The sequence below is a fragment of the Protopterus annectens genome, chromosome 4.part0 (genome assembly GCF_019279795.1).
Source record: "Protopterus annectens isolate FY-2018-M chromosome 4.part0, PAN1.0, whole genome shotgun sequence".
Classification (NCBI taxonomy): Eukaryota; Metazoa; Chordata; order Ceratodontiformes; family Protopteridae; genus Protopterus; species Protopterus annectens.
In genome coordinates, this window is record NC_056733.1 from 1,044,636,756 (window position 1) to 1,044,653,856 (window position 17,101).

The 17,101-nt window shown below is 40.4% G+C and overlaps 1 protein-coding gene across 1 annotated transcript in view; it reads left to right on the forward strand.

The window, feature by feature from the left end:
* The window catches only part of KLHL3 (kelch like family member 3), a 940,384-nt gene that overhangs the window by 335,202 nt on the left and 588,081 nt on the right, over positions 1-17,101 (forward strand). Inside the window, exon 2 of the mRNA XM_044068978.1 lies at positions 14,923-15,045. Coding sequence (XP_043924913.1) covers positions 14,923-15,045 — 123 coding nt within the window. The remainder of the gene's footprint in view (positions 1-14,922; positions 15,046-17,101) is intronic.

Consider the following 17,101-nt stretch of genomic DNA (forward strand, 5'->3'; position numbering starts at 1 on the left):
TATCTGAGGAATGTAGAGTTCTTTGAGGTAAAGACCTTAATTAAACATTTATTTAACTGTGGATTTATTTGTCTAATTGATTTATTCATTAATTAGACTGGTAAAGCGTGACTTTGCAGAGGCCAGGGAGAAAAGCTCCAGCTATATACTGTCAACCAACATAATATTGGGTAAGACATCTTTTAAAATCATGAGAGATGAACCTGAGTAGTAAAAGGCCAGGGAGAAAAGCTCCAGCTATATACTGTCAACCAACATAATATTGGGTAAAACATCTTTTAAAATCATGAGAGATTAACCTGAGTAGTAAATAGGAATAAAAGGTTAACAGAAAAACAAATATATAGTTTAGTAAGATGGCAACTTGTTTTGTAGAAGAAAAGCATTAACTGGAAATCCTCATTCTAAGTTTTGGTAAATAGTAAAGCAGTTGCAATGAATTTATATACAAATGATGATCTACAGGATGTGCATGTTGAGACCAAAGACATGACAAGCTGAAAGAGGCCAATCAAAGTATTGGAAACTAAAGATGAGGAAGGAATGAAGCAGGGAGAGCTAATAGGAGAATAAGAGGAAGAAGCAGAAGAGGTCTGGTGATTTATGAGCAATAAGGTGAGAGAAAATAAAATATGAGGTGGCAACGACAAGTGACAGGCTGGCATGGGGTCCAGTAACGTTAGTTGTGAGGATGTATAGAAAGGTGAACAGGAATGGGAAATAGCCAGGGTAAGTTATGTCTTCCCAGAGGGAAGCAGGTTGTAAGAAAATTCTACTGTTGGTGGGTCTTGATGCAGAGAAAGCTGGGATTTTATGAATAGGGCAATGGAAGCACTTGCATTCCCTGATCCAGTAATAAGCTTAATTAGGATATATGAGGGATCACTGACAAAAATGAAAGTGGGAGGGTTCCTGTCTGACAAGTTGTATCTGAACAGAGGAACAAGGAAGGGTGTTCCTTCCCCTTAGTTATTTGCATTACATTTAGAGCCTTTGGTGAAAAAAGTAAGGGACTGACAAATTCAAGGATATAATTGTTATGGTAATCAAGAAAGTTGGTTTTATTTGCAGATGGTGATACTTTGTACCTGATAAAAACAGAAAAGGCCATCTCTGTGTTTTGAGACTTTTTCGGAAATAAAATTAATGATGATAAAACAAAAGGTTATAGCTGTAAACTATGTGCCCCACATGAATTGGTTCAGCAATATCCATATTTATGGAGACACTGTAAAATGAAGCACTTAGGAGTATGGATTAAAAAGGATTTCATAATGATGGCTAAGGGTATGTGGGAAGAGACTAAACAAAAGATAGAGCAAAAACAGAGAAACTGGAAGTTCTTGTTTGTGGGTATGTGTAGCAAAATACAAGCAGTAAAAATGTTTTTATCTCTATAGTTTTATATACAGGTCAGGCATATTTTTATCAACCAAAGAAGATGTGGACAGTAGTTAATAAAGATCTGAAGGTTTTTGTGTGTGAGGGGAAGAGGGCAAGGGTCCAGTGGGATAAGATGATCCTTCCAATAGATCAAGTTGGTATAGGATTGCCTGATTTCAATGGATATTTTAGAGCTACACGGTTAATGCTCATATACATAACAGAAGCAGAAAACTATAATTCATAGTGGAATATGATGATGATGAAGTGGGGGGAAATTCAAGTAATAAGGTCCGAGTGGGATTTTGGGTGCAAATGCTTAAGAAGGTTATCAGCAGCCATTCAGAATATTATATTCTTATAGGCAGCGGTGGTGCAGCGGTTAGCATTGTCGCCTCACAGCAAGAGGTTCTCCCGTTCGATTCTCGGCTGGAGCACCTTCTGTGTGGAGTCTGCATGTCCTCCCTGTGGTTGAGTGATGTTAGACATGCAGGTAGGTGCATGCATTAATGGGTGTGCCGCCTTTGAAGGTTGGGTGTTGGGCTGGCAACTCGGCACAGTAAAAATCCAATGCCAATCATTAGCGGACGAGAGTTCCGCTGTGGCGCCTCCTAATCGGGAAAAGCCGAAAGACTTTTTTAGCAGAAAGTATTCTAAGAAGTTAGCCAAAATGAAAGTAGAGAAAGGAGATTCTGATGATAGGGATAACTGCAATTAGGTATGCAGACAACAGACAATAGGGGGCTGGAATTTATTGGAAAAAAACTGGTAAAGGAACCAAGGTATTGGAGGCAAAATATAGAGGGAAAGGTAATAAAATGGGAAAAGGCCAAAAAGACATTTGAATTGTGGGTTCGAGATTGCCTTCCCTCTCAGGGATTGATATCTGAGTATAGGCAAAGAGAAAGGGTAAGGGAATCCTACGTGAAAGACAGCTCTGGTAGAGTTTTTACTTGAATATAGAACAGAAGCTGCTGTTAAAAATAGATAATTAGTAAGGCATGAAAACTATTGCACAATAATTAGAGGACTCAGATTGGGAAGAGAGATTGGATAAGCAATTCACAAATAAACAATGATAGGACACACGTATGGCTCCCAACTATGCAACAAAATCTAGAATATGTAGGATTTTTGCTTGGAAGTGTTTGAATAAGTATTTATTTTATACCTCAAGCAGACTTCAAAGAATTTTCCTTGGGTATATGGCAAAAGTTGGAGGTGTTTTATACTTCACAAAGACCAATTTATTGTAAGCGCTTTCGTCGAGGCACATGCCCCAACTTCATCAGGTCGACAAAAGCGCTTACAATAAATTGGTCTTTGTGAAGTATAAAGCAGCTAACTTGCTTTTTTGTTGTTTTTTACCAAGTCAGTAAAGTGCGCAGTTTGTAAATGTTGGAGACACGTGTAATGGGGATGAAAGAGGTAACTGGAAACAATTTTTGGGAGCGTAATGAGTTGGCAGACTTTAAAAAGTGTTTGTAACCAAAGAAAATTTTTTTTTCAGCTGAAATAAAGGATCTGAATTCCCTAGATATAGTAAGACCTTGTTAAGTTTGTTTTCTGGCTGCCAAGAAGGTGGTTAGTACAAAATGTTACATAGCAAAAATGGAAATTGTGGGAAAATAGATGCAGAATAATGCTTTGGATGAGTAGTGAGGTTTAAGAACACATGAACCTAATGAAGGCCAGCAGCAAGGCTGTGTCTCAAGCAGAGGTACTGGATATAATTTCTAAATTCATAGTATGTACCTTGTAGGATATTTGTGAATGATTTCTGGTTTCGGCTAAATCATGCTTTATAATGTTCTATCACTGGATGGGGATATAAATTTGCTCTTAATTTATTTTATGGCAGGGATAAATCAGTGATTCCCAGTGATGAGTGTCAGCACGGAATGTCCATAACAGATCATAATAAATTTGCTATTACATTAAGATCTTTTGTTTATAAATTCACTGAACCAAGTGAGAGCAAGTTCTTGGAGAATGACGGTAAATTGTGAATATCTGTGGCCAGTAAAAAAAATCTGCAGAAAACTGTATCTGCTGTAGCTTATCAAGCAAATTACAAGATTGCTTGACTACCTCTGGAATTTCCACCAATACGGGCTGTAACAGTCTGTAGAAAGATAAAGCACCAGAAGTTGGAGCAGCCATTACCATTGACAGTGTGTGCTAGAGCAGCACATAGTGTGTGGCAGACAGTGTGGCGCATCATTACAATGAGTTCCAGAAGGATACCACCACAGTCAGCACAATGGCAGATGGCCACACACAACAGAGCAGCTTCATGGAATGTGAGGGCATTGCAAGTCATCTTATTACTAAATCAGGGGCATCTTGGAAGGGAGGTTTATTGCAGTGTGTGCCAGTCACAGATTGTAATAACTTATTGCAGCCTAGTGATGCCTCCAGTTGCAACTGCTCTTACAGCCTACTGACTACTTTAGGCTTATAATATAGCATGTTTATATTTAAATTAATAATTTCAAAATCATACTACATACAAGCTCTTGAAAGATTCTATCATAAAACTTGCATGATGGGCAGCACAAGTGTACTGATATTTGATCTCTTGTCTGTCTAGTGCTGCTAAAGAGATATTGTTTACTGTTTATTTATACTGTCATAATGCTCATTTTTTTTGTAAATATCTCAACAAGTAATTAACACAGGCAGACCTGCTTAGCCTCCTATGAAAGTTCACAAATGGACAAACAAAGTACTACCAACAGTGTGTACGTACCTTTAATGGCTACTGAGATACTGTAAGTTATTTACAAAATATTTCAAAATTAATGTTTACTGTGTTTATTATGGCTTGTAAAACCATGTTGAAGATTTAGAATCTAATGAACGCTGCCACTATAAAGATTTGCTTGTGCTAAACAGTTTTGCCATTTATATGTCATTAGTAACCTTTATGGTTCCAGAGATAAAGGCATTTTTTGAAATGTGAGGATGTAGCTTTCTTTTGGCAATCATTGGGAGTTAAGAGGTCTAACCACCACAGCTCCATTGGAGTGAATGCAATGAGTAGTATCTTTAAGGAAATCAATACTGCTACAGTAGCCACTCTTATTGTGTAGTAAGTTCCATTGGCAATGCTCCTTTGTAATTGTAACGCTCTTGGAGGGAATTATAGGTGCTCCACTGTGAAGGGCATCCCTCTCACATCAGTGAGGTCCTGCTCTTGGTGGATAATTATTAGGGGATCAGACAGGTACACATTGGGACATCTCAACAGACCCCTGTGCCGCTGACGCCAGGCCTCCACCTGATAGTTGGTGTGAGGCATGTCCAGGAACACAGTTCATTCACATTCCAAAATCAGATGGATGAATACTTCTTTGTTAACTGCAGAAAGTTGACCACATTGTGATCTGTAAAATTAGTGAAATAAATACAACTGCTAAACCAGTAAAATCCACCACAAGAAAATTTATGAATACACTTAAGCTCTTTTTCCAACATTTTACAAAATTCATCAGAATAAATTGATTAACGCCACACCCTGACTATAAATACAGACATATACTAAGGGGCATAACCCTTTAAGCTTACAACTTATTGGCCTTCATTAAAAAACAAACAAACAAAAAAAAACAGACCAACAGAAAGAAATTCTCAAACCAGAGTAAATCATGAAATTCAATTTAATTTGCCATACCATTTCTCTGTACAACAATGCATTCACCTAATCACCTACCCAAAAATCTTTTCCCTTATCTGTAATTAAAAAAGTAAAAAAAAAATTAAAAGTTTCAGAAATTACCACATGCTAGAGTGTGTTTAAATTCTTTAATGCTGGCATGTATGTATGTATACGGTTTACTATTACAAGGTCGAACGGCACTCCGACTGTAGTATAGTCGACAACGGAAGGTCGAAACTGATAATCACGAACTCAAAAAAACAATCATGGAATGGCTTTCAACATGGGTCGAGGTAGGGGAGATGTTTGTAGTTCAGAATAATACGAACACCTACCTCAACCCATGTTAACACCGTTCCTAGATTGATTTTTTTGACTTCGACATTTACGACCTTCCGTTGTCGACTATAGTACAGTCGAAGGAGTGCCGTTCGACCTTGTAATAGTAAACCATGTATACACGTGTGTGTGTGTGTGTGTGTGTGTGTGTGTGTGTGTGTGTGTGTTTCTGCAAATTCTTGTTTATTGGCAAAGTATGAAGAACAGGATGTACAAATAACCACAAATGCAGAACAGAAAATACAGATAGATATGTATATCACTCCATTAGTTGTACAGTTAAATATCCGAGGGCAAGAAATAACTCTGGGGTAATCAGCTATAGTAATGTTAGGTTGTGGAAAGATGAACCTGCTCTGTTTACAAGGCCTGCATTTTGACATGAAGACTGTTTTGCCTGATTTCATACCAGTGCTGTGGAATATACTCAGTTTGGTAATTTGACTTGTAGGTAAACAGAAGTACCTCCCCCATATTTTGTGTGACATTGATCTTCACATAACATCAGCCTCCAATTCTTTTCTGTTATGTTTTGCATCTTTGATGTCAATGGAGTGGTGCAGTAATGTAGATTGGAAATATTCTTGGTACCACCTGAGTTAGATCTAATAAATAATGGCTTATTTAATATAGGTTAAAATTCTTCATTACTGTTAACTAGAACTTTCTGAAAAGCATCATTTAAAAGTGACTCTGGATAATCCCTGCAATAAACATGCTTTTTAATTTAGTACATTCATTGGCATATGCAACATCATCTAAGACCTTTCTAGAAAGCCAAACTAGCTGAGATTTCACAATACCTCTTCTGACTCGTATATTCACATTTGTTATGCATATAGATCTTAAAAATAAACAACTTTCCCATAGTTATCTATCCCAGTTAAATTGGATAAATAAATAAAAATAAATAGTGAAAGTAAAATTTTAAAAATTAGTAGTGTTTTGTAAATATTGACAAAAAGCATAAGCACATCAAACTACTATTCCAAATGACAAAAATATTGTACAAAAAGTGACAATATGCCTTAAAATGTTATATGTAAATGTAATTGTCAGTGAACTCACATTCCCAATTTACAAAAACATGTTGGCAGGTGCAGGTGCATTTGGGGGAGCCAATTTCTACCCCAGTTACCTACATACAGTATTCAACATCAAAGAAAAAAGTTATTACACAACACAATGTCATAGGTTCATTGGCGTTTACTAGGCTAACGACCGCAAGCACCTTTTTAAGCCTAGCCATGTATCCCAAATCTCTGACAAGTTCTGATACCCTTGATAAATGTAAGCAGGGGCTTGCAAGATGAAACCTTTACAAGCAAGGCCTGGGAGAGGAAGCACGTACAGGTTTCCTGTGTCCATTAGAGACATAGGTGCCAAACCAGGGATGCATTTCCTGTTCCCCGTCCAATTGTCCAGGTTACACTTGAATTGGGTTAGGGAGGAACTCTGCTTCACATGGACGGAGAGTCTGTTCCATAGACGGGGTAGTCTCTGGGATACATACCTGTCTCAACAACAGGTTCTGTTTATATCACAGGCAATGTTTAAGTCTTTAGAATGGGTAATTCTGGTGTTTGTTTTGTGGATATATATAGAAGAGCCATCCGAGTGAGGTCTGACATCAGGCATTGATCTCTTCTCAAAAGCCTGTAGGAGAATGAATACAGGGGATATAGAGCCTTGAGGTGGTCTGTATAGGACATTTTACTTATGCCCTGTATTCTTTTAGTGAGGAACCTCTGTGGATGTTCCAATTGTTGAATATGCCAGGTTAGGTACATACCAAAGGGGGCATTGTACTCAATGATAGGTCTGATGAATGCTGGACACAGTGGAACAATGGCTTCCTTGAACTTAGATGCCATGCCTTTGTTTATAAGTTACCCAACATAGATGGATTTCCTCACTACCATAGACATGTAATGGTCAAAGGCTAGATTACTATCTGTGTGTGTCCCCACATCCCTGACTACTGAGTCATCTCTAAGGGGTGTGTTTTGAATATGATAGTTACCAGGGGTGGATGACTTCCTGAAGAATACTATTATGCATTTCTTGGAATTTAGTTTTAATCCACGGCTCTGACACCAGTTGTTTGTCTGTGTCAGCCCCTTCTGGAGAACATTTGTGTCAGTGTAGGATTTAGTGACTGCTCCTAATTTGCAATCATCTGCACATTTAGTCAGCCAGAGACCACTGACATTGGCCTTGACTTCAGAGAAGTAAATGCCAAAAGGGAGCGGTCCAAGGACTGATCCCTGAGGGCCTCCACTTGTGACTGACCTCTTTGTAGAGGTGGACTCCCCAATTGTAACTTCCTGGGTCCTGTCTGTGAGCCAGTTGGCTATCCACTGGGTGACATACGAGTTTCCACCTAACCTGTTGAGTTTGTGAACAATCCCTGACTGGGGTATTGTGTCAAATGTCTTGGCCAGGTCAAGGTAGGCAATGTGAACCATTTTGCCCCCATCCATTGCTGTGGTGACCTTCTCAAAGAAGTCCACCAGGTTAAGTAGGCATGATCTGCCCTCAATGAAAAAAACCGGGTTGGGTCCAGTGTCTGGAGGTTTACTGTACCATTATTGATAATTTCCATGTTGATTCTTTCCATGGCTTTACATATAAGACTAGTGAGACTTATGGGTCTGTAGTTTCTAGGGTCTGGATATGGCTCACCTTTGTGCAGAGGAATGTCTGTTGCTGTTCTTCATCCATGTGGCATGAAGCCTGTCTGGAAGCTATAGACAGCAAATTCCAGAGGCCCTGGTAGGTCATGTTTCTTGCTATTTAGAAGGCATCCTGGGATATTGTTTGGGCCCATTGATGCAGTGTTCTTGGCCTTAGAGCATTAAGAACCTGTTCCATAGTGATAACAGGAGGAGTTATATTAGATGGTGTTTCTTAAGAGAAGGTTGAGGGAGAGAGGGGGTAACGTTGGAACTGAATTTATTGGCCAGTAGGTTTGCTACATCTTCTGGCTCAGTGTAGGTGGCTCCATTTACAATGATTTCCACACACAATTGTGTATTGCCTTTATAGGTTAATAGGCTTTTACTAGGCTAACGACCACAAGGGCATTTTTAAGCCTAGCCATACATCCCAAATCTCTGACAAGTTCTGAAAGGCTTGATGAGTGTAAGCAGGGGTTTGGGAGATTAACCATTTGCAGGTTACCTGTGTCCAGTAGAGACATAGGTGCCAAACCAGGGATGAATTTCCGGTTTCCCATCTAGTTCTCCAAGTTGAACTTGAATTGGGTTAGGGAGGAACTCTGCTTCACATGGATGGGGAGCCTGTTCTATAGACGTGGTAGTCTCTAGGATACGTATGTATCCCTCCAGCTACAGGTTGGACATAGCTAAAGAATGCCTTGTGGTTGTCCTTGGCCAACGAGGCTTAGATTCACCTCAAATTTGTCTTTGGTAGACTTTATTTGTCCTTTGAGATATTTGTTTAGTTTGAGAGTGCTTGTATCCTGCTGAGTGTTTGATGTCCTAATTTTTGCCATAATTTTATTTCTTCTGTTATACAGCCTATTGATTTTGAGATTCCACCAGGGTGGCTTGTTTTTTGAGTTAGTTCTGTACTTCTTCCTGGTGGGTACAGCTGCCTCTATGCAGCTATTAACATGCTTGTACAGGGTTTCTGTGAAAAGTTCTGCATAGGCAGCAGTGTTCTCTGGGTTTATGGGGGCTTGAAATTTTGCTCGGTTATCACTTAACAGCAGGAGGTTAGCCTTAGAGTAGTTCCTGAATATTCTGGATTTTGCTGTGGGTCCAGGTTTTATTTTTACTTCAAAGGAAACCATTTCATGGTCTGACCTTTCCAGGGAAGACATTACAGTAGAGGGTGTCCTATATTAGTGAGGACCAGATACGGTATGGCTGCACCCTTGGTTGGGGTATTGACTGTCTGGTTCAGGCAGTTTGTGTTTAAAAAATCCAGGAATCTCTGTGCCTTTACATTTGGCATCCTATAGGATTCCCAGTTAATAGTGGGGTAATTAAAGTTGCCCATAAATATGGCATTGAGTTGGATGGTTAGTATTTCCTAATAAGTTTAAATACATGGTATGGGTTTCCTGGGTCATAGAGGGGGACCTATAACTTGCAAGGAAGTGATATTGGATTTTGCCTATTCTGATTTGAACATGTCCATAACAGAGCATAATAAATTAACTATTAAATGAAGCTTTATCACTTATAAAGCCTCTGAACTAAGTGAGAGCAAGTTCTTGGAGAACAACAGTAAATAAATTGTAAACGTCAATGGTCATTAAAAAAAAAATCTGCAGAAAACTTTATCTGCTGTAGCTTATCAAGCAAATCCCAAGAGTCCTTTTCTTCCCCTAGAATTTTCATCAATAGTGGCTTTAACAGTCTACAAATAAAGCCATTGGTTCAATTTTGAATCCAGTGGCTGAGATAATATACCTCAAATGTGGACTTGTCAAACATTTGTGGACTCTGGAATGCCAAAAATAATTAGCATTTTAGACAGTAACAGATAAAAACCAAAACAATTCAGATCTAGTCATTTTGTTACAAAACATTTGATACAGTAAAGCATCAATCATTTGGTATGAATGATGAACCCCATTTAATGATGCAATATCATACAATTCCTCTCTCAACAGTAGAGCCATCATTTGACAGTTGTCACATTGAGGCAATGCTCTCTGATACAGATCAGAATTTCCTTGACCATGGGCACATTTCCCATGGGCAGAAAGGCAAGGGCTGTGAACACTGAGGAAGAATGAAGTGTTTTTGCCAAACAAGGCCCCCAGATAGATTTTTTCACTGTAGCAGGTGCTAAATGATCTGACCCTAGTGAAATAGGCACCCTTTCATGGTTGATTTTGGAAATGTGTTTTGGCCAGAGCATATAGTGGCAATCTCAAACTCAGTGAGAATAAACTGAGGCAGAACATGTTTTACTGTCTGTTGCCATCTCCCCTGTGAATGATTGACATGGAGATGCATGCATTCTGCCTTCAGCCGTGAGGTCATAGGCAATGCACCAATGTCTTGGCTCTGGTGGATTTAGCTCCTTTGGTGCCATGCAGGCTGTAGAGGTGCTAACATGCACTGTCCTGCATGGGAAAAAGTCCCATCAGCAGTTATAGTCTGCAACTTCACAGATCTTCCACTTAAAGGCCAGTGGCCAGCAGCAGAATGGTTATGTCCTTGTGCTTCGTGCATGTCCAGGTAAATGTACTGGTGCACAGATGGCAATGTGTTCCACTATTGCTTCCTTCATTGTTGCATGCAACTGCAGGTGGCTAACCTTCACCCTCTGACATACCCACTTTAACTTTATTCGTGGGGTGCCTTTGCACCACAGCACAGGTGAATAACCTTCACCCTCTGACATACCCACTTTAACTTTATTCGTGGGGTGCCTTTGCACCACAGCACAGGTGGCTCACCTTCACCCTCTGACATACCCACTTTAACTTTATTCGTGGGGTGCCTTTGCACCACAGCACAGGTGGCTAACCTTCACCCTGTGACATACCCACTTTAACTTTATTCATGGGGTGCCTTTGCACCACAGCATATCTTGTACCATGTTCTTGTCAGCAGTTTCCATGAAGTAGGAATAAGGGCTGGGTATATCACTGCATGTTCCTCTATTCCATCCCACATTTTGGACACTTTTGAGGCTATGGTATCTGTTGTAGATTATTGGGGTTTATATTAGATCAGCGAATGCTTAAACAAGCAAACACTGATTGATCGACCTTATTTTAGCAAACGTTAAAAATATCGAAGCAACAGAAACTCAAATTTTTTCCTAGGGAAAGAATTTGGTTGTCCGTTTCTGTTGCTTCGGTATTTTCAGTGCTGTGGTGGAAAGTTACAGGTCAGATTCAGGTAAGTGCGCGATTGTGTGGATGTGAGTGTTAGGGTAGGTTAGGGAAGTTAAAGTTAGGGCTCAGGTTAGGTATGTGTGCGATTGTGTGGATGTAAGGGTTAGGGCGGGTTTAGGTGAGTTAGGGTTAGGGAGCGGGTGAGGTGAGTGTGCGATAGTGACAGACCTTAGGGTTAGGGTTTGGGTTAAGGTGAGTAGGTAGTTAGTGGTGTGTGCATAGTTTAGTGTAGGGTTAGGTGTCAGATTTTAGGTGTATGTGTGTGGATTTCTGTTTGTTTGGTGTGCTTGTGTTGTTTGTATGTGTTTTGGATCAGCGATTTTTTTTCCCTAGGAAAGAAATCGCTGATCTGACAGTTCGAGATTGTAAGCTTTCGCTTACATAAGGTCGATCAATCAGCATTCTCTTTTTTAAGCGTTTGCTGATCTAATATAGACCCGATTATTGGGGGGGTAGTGGTTTTGAGCAACTCGTCTGTCAGAGTGGGGGTATGTTATTCTTGTGCCCCTGAAGGTCTTAAAATACTTGTATGTACATGGCTAGTAGTTGTAGTGTTCAGTGGAGCATTTCAGGTAATAGAGGTAATCTTCTGTCACTAACTTTCCTTTCTGTTTGTCACTAACTTTCCATTCTGTTTGTGGCTGGGCACTGTGACTTGTTTCTTGCCATAATGTTGGAGTCTCTTTTATGTGAACTTCTGTTCTATTTCCATGTTGGTTCCAAGAAGTTGTGGCTGACTTTTTGATGGGGGCCTTTTTCTCTTCACAGGCTGCCAGATGTTTGTGACAGCAGGCTGGGTCTTTACTGTGGTGACTTTATCAGGGCTGTTTGACCTGAACGGTTTACTTTTGAATGACTGAATTGCATTTATGCAAACGGTTGTTTCCGCGAACCATAATGCCAAAGTATGGACAACATCGAAGGATCAAATGTTGAAAATGGTTTGCTGGAAAACCATTTCCGACATTTGATCCATGTGTTTGAATGGGACAAAAACATTAGCTTATTTGCCATTCAAACACATGGTGAATCTGTATTGTGGTTCTATGTAGCCATACTTTCGACGTTTTGCACATCGCACATATGGCTTTCAACAAAATAAAAGTAAACCGACCTGAACTGCTTGTTTCTGCTAGGGAATATTGCTGATTTCCCTTTACCTTTTGCATGTTTGTGTTACATTTAGTCAGATCTGCAGCTCCCCACTTGTCTTGGTTGTGATGTCATAAGAGAGTTCTCAAAATGAGTCTATTAAAAAAATGTTACTCCCAGATATGCTCAGTTAGTCCAAAATGACACAAAATACACTGAACCCACTGACATTGCCAACATTCTGGCAGACAGGTTCGGTGCAAATCCCCCCCCCCCCCCAAAGGAAGAAATAACTATCCCAGCAGAGTGTAGCCTCCCTAACATCTCAGATGCCCAGGTGAGAGCCGCCCTCTCTAAAGCTAAAAACACAGCATCAATGGGACCGGATGGTGTCCCGGGCTGTGTGCTACATGAACTCCAAGAGGAACTAAACCCACACATAAGGCTGCTGTTTAATCTTAGCCTTACTACAGGATACGTACCCAAAGAGTGGCGTACGGCAACAGTGGTCCCACTTAAAGGCGGTGCTTCAACGGACCCTGGAAATTACCGCCCCATAAGCTTGACGAGCCTGGTCTGCAAAGCTATGGAGAGGATCATTATGGAACTCATAAACAAAGACATTGGGGACCTACAGACATTGTATCCTACCCAATTTGGCTTTGTCAAGGGCAGATCCTGCCTTTTGAACTTGGTCGACTTTTTTGAAACAGTCACTAAGGCCATTGATGAGGGTAAGGCAGTTCACACAGCCTACCTTGACCTTGCAAAAGCCTTTGACACAATACCCCACTCGGGCATCATAGACAAACTCACCAGCTTAAATGTAAACCCATATGTCACAAGATGGGTTGCAAACTGGCTCAAGGACAGAACCCACAGTGTCAGAGTTGCTGGAGCTATGTCAGACTCTAAGCCAGTCTGGCGGTGTCCCACAGGGCTCAGTCCTGGGACCCCTCTTGTTAGGCATTTATTTTTCCGAGGTACAGGCAAACATAGGAGGATTGTGGCTGACAAAGTTCGCAGATGACTGCAAACTGGGCGCCATAATTGATAATCCAGCGGACACAAACATCCTTCAGAGAGGCCTCATAGAAATGGATAATTGGTGCCAGAGCCATGGCCTTAAGCTGAACGCCAAAAAATGTATAGTCATACCCTTTGGGAAAAACAAGGTACCAACAAATTACCACATAAGTGGTAATCCATTAAGTACGGAAGAGGTAATCAGGGACCTAGGGACCCAGGTTGACCGTTACCTCTCATTTGACACTCACATTGCCAAAGCAGTTAGGAAGACCTTCTATATTGCCCACCTTATCATGAAGGGTTTCACATCTAGATCAAGAGAGGTCATTGTGCCCCTGTACTCTTCTTTTATCAGGCCAATGATTGAGTACAATGCCCCATTTGGGATGTATCTCACCCGACACCTGCAGCAGTTGGAAAGACCCCAAAAGTTCCTCACCAAGAGGATAAAGGGTCTTAAACATATGTCATATGCTGCCCGACTGAAAAAATGCCAGCTCTATTCAGTCGCATACCGCCTACTCAGAGGTGATCTGTGCCTGACGTTCAAGGCCATGTCCAATCTGGAATTAATGGACATGCTCCACCTCAGAAAATCCAAATCCATCAGAGCCACGAGAACAAGAGACTTAAACCTCAACACAGAAATAAATAGGACGTGCTGGAGGGACAGATTCATAACCCAGAGGCTCCCTACACTCTGGAACAGAATTCCAGTCCATGTTAGGCAGAGCCCCTCAATGACTCTTCAAGAGAAATCTCGACGAGTGGATGGGAGATCGTAGGTTTACCCCAGGGGTCATCTCTGTGTCACTACTAGACAGAGGCACAGTAAACTAAACCCTAAAAGGGCATAGTATTCTCATCCTAAGGGGTGGTGAAAGCCACACACACTCTGGCTAGGCTTATAAATGCCCTAGGGCAGATAGCCTGGTACGAACCTATGAACCTATTTAGTGCCTATAATTACCTCTGCTGAGGAATAATTTAACAAAGCTCATTTGATTAACACAGAGGTTGCCCAAAGATGAATGTAATTTTTTTTTTTTTTTTTTGTACTTGTGGGGAAAAAGGCCCCCTGAACCCTCCATGCCAACTAATACAGTCATCAAGTCTTACAGTTGATAATATCTTCACTGAGTTGTCCATTTGTTCTGTCGGTCGTTTCCAGAGTGGTTTCACTTACCAGATTTAGAACAGAACTTAGTCGCATTGTGCTCAGACAGTGAGAAAGCAGTTATATAGGTTTAACTGAGGAACAGTGTTTCCCCTGAGAGGGTGGTTTAATTTGTTCAAACCATGACTACCATAATAATGCATCTTGAAAGTCTCATTTAAGTCAAGGGCTGAATCTAGTGAGTCCCTTATCATATTGAATAACCCAGACCTCTTGCAGTTAACAGAAGAGCAAATTAATAATAAATATGACAGACGGGAGGTATACAATTCTGAATTATTATGTGATAAGTGTGATGGGAAATATCTGACAGTTTAACTACTAATACCATTAACTCATTCCTTTTCTTGTGTACAGAACTGCTACTCCAAGTCTGCAAGCACCTGTGGAACAGATCAAGGAAATTACAGAACACAGCTCCATAATCGTAAACCGTACGCACACGAGGAAAGCATTCAAGGTCATGAATGAACTGAGAAGGTACCTCGCTAACCGATTGTTTAGTTAGTACAGTTATGTTTGCAGGATGCTGAAATGCAGTATCTCTGCCATTTTCACTGGAGTAATGACCCTCACTTGACCTGCTTAATTACAATATTAAGTATAGCAATTATAGTATCTTTTGTAATTTTTTTAAATCTATTTCCCTGATTTTCATAATGACCCTTTTGGGGCACTTTTGGACACTTTTCATTCAAATAGCAGTCTTTGGTAATTTAAAAAATTTCATTTATTGGGTAGAAGCATGGCTATATTTATTTATTTAACATTTGTTGACTGGGAAAGTTCGACTTGGAGGCTCAGGGAGAAATGCTTCAGACGCATGTCTTTGTAAAACATGACTGTAAACATGACATTGAACTCTAGCTTTACTCATTCCGTGCACTACACCTCTACATGCCATTGTTATACACTACAATACACCTTATTCATGGGGTGCCTTTGCACCACAGCATATCTTGTACCATGTTCTTGTCAGCAGTTTCCATGAAGTAGGAATAAGGGCTGGGTATATCACTGCATGTTCCTCTATTCCATCCCACATTTTGGACACTTTTGAGGCTATGGTATCTGTTGTAGATTATTGGGGTCTATATTAGATCAGCGAATGCTTAAACAAGCAAACGCTGATTGATCGACCTTATTTTAGTAACGTTAAATATCGAAGCAACAGAAACTCAAATTTTTTCCTAGGGAAAGAATTTGGTTGTCCGTTTCTGTTGCTTCGGTATTTTCAGTGCTGTGGTGGAAAGTTACAGGTCAGATTCAGGTAAGTGCGCGATTGTGTGGATGTGAGTGTTAGGGTGGGTTAGGTGAGTTAAAGTTAGGGCTCGGGTTAGGTATGCGCGTGATTGTGTGGATGTAAGGGTTAGGGCGGGTTTAGGTGAGTTAGGGTTAGGGAGCGGGTGAGGTGAGTGTGCGATAGTGACAGACCTTAGGGTTAGGGTTTGGGTTAAGGTAAGTAGGTAGTTAGTGGTGTGTGCATAGTTTAGTGTAGGGTTAGGTGTCAGATTTTAGGTGTATGTATGTGGATTTCTGTTTGGTGTGCTTGTGTTGTTTGTATGTGTTTTGGATCAGCGATTTTTTTCCCTAGGAAAAAAATCGCTGATCTGACAGTTCGAGATTGTAAGCTTACGCTTACATAAGGTCGATCAATCAGCATTCACTTTTTTAAGCATTTGCTGATCTAATATAGACCCGATTATTGGGGGGTAGTGGTTTTGAGCAACTCGTCTGTCAGAGTGGGGGTATGTTATTCTTGTGCCCCTGAAGGTCTTAAAATACTTGTATGTACATGCCTAGTAGTTGTAGTGTTCAGTGGAGCATTTCAGGTAATAGAGGTAATCTTCTGTCACTAACTTTCCTTTCTGTTTGTCACTAACTTTCCATTCTGTTTGTGGCTGGGCACTGTGACTTGTTTCTTGCCATAATGTTGGAGTCTCTTTTATGTGTACCTCTGTTCTATTTCCATGATAGTTCCAAGAAGTTGTGGCTGACTTTTTGATGGGGGCCTTTTTCTCTTCACAGGCTGCTAGATGTTTGTGACAGCAGGCTGGGTCTTTACTGTGTTGACTTTATCAGGGCTGTTTGACCTGAACGGTTTACTTTTGAATGACTGAATTGCATTTATGGTTGTTTCACGAACCATAATGCCGAAGTATGGACAACATTGAAGGATCAAATGTTGAAAATGGTTTGCTGGAAAACCATTTCCGACATTTGATCCATGTGTTTGAATGGGACAAAAACATTAGCTTATTTGCCATTCAAACACATGGTGAATCGGTATTGTGGTTCTATGTAGCCATACTTTCGACGTTTTGCACATCGCACATACGGCTTTCAACAAAATAAAAGTAAACTGACCTGAACTGCTTGTTTCTGCTAGGGAATATTGCTGGTTTCCCTTTACCTTTTGCATGTTTGTGTCACATTTAGTCAGATCTGCAGCTCCCCACTTGTCTTGGTTGTGATGTCATAAGAGAGTTCTCAAAATGAGTCTATTAAAAAAATGTTACTCCCAGATATGCTCAGT